Source organism: Aedes albopictus, chromosome 3 (assembly GCF_035046485.1).
Source record: "Aedes albopictus strain Foshan chromosome 3, AalbF5, whole genome shotgun sequence".
NCBI lineage: Eukaryota > Metazoa > Arthropoda > Insecta > Diptera > Culicidae > Aedes > Aedes albopictus.
This window is the reverse complement of record NC_085138.1, coordinates 21,763,426-21,767,352: the sequence shown is the minus strand read 5'-3', so window position 1 is coordinate 21,767,352 and position 3,927 is coordinate 21,763,426. Positions and strand designations below refer to the sequence as shown.

Below are 3,927 nucleotides of genomic sequence, written 5' to 3'. Positions count from 1 at the left end.
GTAAAACTTTCGCGCTTTTCGATTATTGCCTTTACGGATGGCCATGTGAAATTAGGAGTGTTGATGGCACGGCTTGATTTATGGATGATATTAATTGATATCTATTAATATTATTTAAATAATTTGCTGAAGGAAAAATTAAACATGAAGAAACACGACGGGAAAATAGTTCTGTTTTGTTCTATAGTTCTCTCGTAATTGATTATGGATTTTGCACTTGGGTGGAATAAGTAACTGTCACAAAGTTAATGACCACAGATAACTCATTTATAGAAGTAGCACTCTCAATAGCTCCCTCAAAAAAAAAAAAAAATGGCATTTTCTAAGTATTCCCAACGGGATAGATTCTTCCGAGAATTGCGAGACAGGCTCGAGAGAGAGTCTGAGGAAGAGAGAGAGTATGAGGAAGAGGATCGGGTTGATAAGCCACGAGGCAATAACAACAACTACTACTACCGGAACAACAATTACAGTCGCAACAACAACAATTACAACCACAACAACAACTACAACCAAAACGATAACTATTACAACCACAGAGAGACGAACGAGGAAGAAAATGGCCTTAGAATGGAAGTAGAAAAATACAAGAAGTTATGGAAAGATACGGAAGAGAAAATGCTTTTGATTGCAAACGCTTACCAACGGGTAATAAAATCACTCTTAAAGCGAAATAGCGATGCTATTAGCAATAATAAGACAGCAATGGAGGCAGAAAAACACAAGGAATTATGGGAGCAATCAGAAGAATCAAAAGCTCGATTGGAAGAACTGTATCATCGTGACATAAAAGACCTTCATGACGATAGGCGGGATGCTGCTAACGATATGGCTGCAAAAGAAAATAAATTTGATAACAAGTTGAAAGCTTTGGAAGCTAAGCTGAGCGATGAGATAATATTGAATGAAGCATTAAGCCAGGAAGTCACTATGCTGAAGATGCGAGAGGAAGAGCTTGCTTTATCGGTTGCTGATAACAAAACGGCAATCAATTCCGAATTGGAAAGTAAAGAAAGTGAAGTACGCGAATTGAAGGTGCAACTCGAAAGCAATAAGAAGAATATGGAAGAAGCGTTGACAAACAGAGATATCTTAAGGAATGAAGTAAACGATCTGCAGGACAAACTGACGGCCACTGAGGAAAAAGTGAAGAATCTTGACAGTACGATATCCTTGACGGTAACTACTTGCAATAAACAAAAGAACGAGTTGGAGTCGCAGTTTGTGGAATTCGAGCAAAAGACTTTGGATTTGGAAAAGGAGAACCATAATATGAAAACGGTTATCATTAATTTAGAGCAAGAGAAAAGTGACATTTCTTCGAAGTTTGTGGAATTCGAACGAAAGATTTTGGATCTGGAAAAAGAAAACCATCTTATGAAAACGGTTATCATCAATTTGGAGCAACAGAAGAGCGACCTTAATAAACACTTGCCAGAATCTATTGATAAATCGGAAAAGCTACTCAGTGAAAAGGATACGTTGTCAACTAAAGTTCAAGAACTAGAAGAAAATTCAAAATGTTTCAGTAGCTATGAAAAAGTTACAAGTTTCAAAGGTCCAATTGATAATTTTTGCGTAATTAAAGAGGAAACGCAGAACAAATTGACTTCACCACTGAAACAACTAAAGAATGCCCATGCGGAGAAAGCAGTGAGCGAATACCGCAATACTAAAACTCGGTTGAAATTGCAACAGCTACAAGAAACTACCTATGATAACGAGAATTTTTTTCAAGAACCCCAAAGCCAAATCAAACAACAAGAAAGTGCTCATGCCAAAGAGGAAGCAACTATTGCGAGTCTCGCAAAACGAAAAGACTTCGAACCACTGGGCAATCTTTTAAACGAGATAGATTTACTACGAGATTGTGTATTTTCGGAAAACTATGAGTGCCTAACGGAACTTCTGTGGGATGACCACGGTTGATTTGAACCAAAAACAACATTTATCAACAATAAATATTTTTTCTTCTCGTTTACAACAATTGTAAATACCCATACTGACAAAGGAGAGCTAATTATTCCTCATGTTAAAATATTGTCGATGATATTGACTAATTTACACTCATAATCAAATCATTAAGGATTATGAAAAATATATATAGGAATAGATTATTGAACTTAGATGATCAAATTTAAATAAGAAATAGAGAGTGACTACATGATACCAAACACATTACCTATTACAGAAAGAGCGATTGATATAAATAATATCAGTGCAAATATAAGCGAAAATCAAATTCATCTGTCACCGCTCAGGATAAAGTGGAAAATTAAATCAATGAAAAATGAGAGGAATTTCATACCCTCAATAAATACAAAATGAAAATTTAATTGAAATGAGAGGAATTTCATACCCTCTATAAAAATAAGTGAACATTAATTAAAAATGAGAGGAATAGAATACCCTCAGTAAATATAAAATGAAACATTGAAAGGGAAGTAAGAGAGGAATTACATAACAAAATTTAAAAAAAAATATTGATAAACTATGAGCCTACAGCTAATTTATAACAATGAATTCGTCCGTCAAACTCAGTTTTTGAATGTACCGAAGGGCTGGAAAACCAGAGTAACTACTATTCTGTAAGGGCCATAGATATCAAAGAACAAAGAGAAATAAATAATTAGGGAAAGGAAAACACACCCTCCAGAAATACAGAAAATACAAGGAAATAATTGAAGAAAAATAATAAAGAAGAGGAATACACACCCTTCAGTAACATAATAAACGGAAAATTTGAACGAAAGGAGAGATGATTTAGGAGAGGAACACGTACCCTCCAATGATTTAATAGTACAGAAACTAAAACGAGAGCAAAATTAAGCGTTTTTTTTTTAAAACGAATATGAAAACTTAAGAGAATTAAGAGAGGATTTACAAAAGCCCTCTGAAAATTTAAATGAAATTATGAGAAAATTTAAAACACAGAAAGGAGACAAAGCAAATGTCTACAAATTTTGACGAAAGAGGAAATCCAAAACCTCTATGAAATAATGAAATATTAAGAGAGATTAGAGGAACCCATATCCTCTGTAAAAATAATATGGAATGATATTTACAATGTGGTTTTATACACAAGTTAATCAAGAGAAATGGAGTATACTTACAGGCCCAACCTACAACCTCAAAAGGGAAAGGGGTGGAGCAATGCCGGCAGTCAAGGACTTGCCACAACAAACGGAAAAGGACGAAAAAGTAAGGTACCTAGAGACTCGGTGAGTTCATTTTATTTTTAAGCTTTTGCGGATATGCAAGAAAGATAAATAGATTATTGCCTTGCATCCCTGCAACATTATGATGTAGTATGTAAGTTTGTTGTTTTTTGTTTTTTCTCCGGCAGTGTCTCGAAAAAAAAAAAATTTTTTTTATTCATATAGTGAAATCTAGATTTGATGGAATATAAAATGCAAATTGTTTTTGGTTGACAGAAATGATCTTCTGAAGATGTTTCAATTGTGATCAATTGGTTTTTTTTTTCTTACTTTCAAGTTTGTCACATAATTTGCCGAAGGCATAAGGCTAATGAAGTAGGCCAATTCATGATGAAATATTTGATTAATATTACATTACACATGTATTAAGTTTATTACATTATTATTAATATTACACATGTATTAAGAAAAAAGGCAAAAAAAAAAAAACATTTTTCAAAAAAAAAAAAAACAATATTCGAAAATATATATTAAAAAAAAAACAATATTCGAAAAAAAAGTAAGATATTTTCGAAAAAAAAAACAACAAAAAAAAACATTCAAAAAAAAAAGTATTTCGAAAAAAAATATAATTAAATGCCATTTTTAAAAGTTCACAAAATATAGTTCGTATTTAATTCGTACTTTTTACTCTTTAAAAATAAGGGAGTATTTCTTTTACTTTTTATTTGACTGATTAACTTAATTGATATAGGAGACGGAATTTGAA

At 32.6% G+C, this 3,927-nt stretch overlaps 1 protein-coding gene across 1 annotated transcript; it reads left to right on the top strand.

Annotated features, from left to right (window-relative positions):
• The first annotated feature begins 312 nt into the window (after positions 1-312).
• Positions 313-1,929, top strand: LOC115269648 (repetitive organellar protein-like). Its single transcript, XM_062857183.1, has one exon. The coding sequence runs from the start codon at positions 313-315 to the stop codon at positions 1,927-1,929; it is 1,617 nt and encodes a 538-aa protein (XP_062713167.1).
• Positions 1,930-3,927: the final 1,998 nt, after the last annotated feature.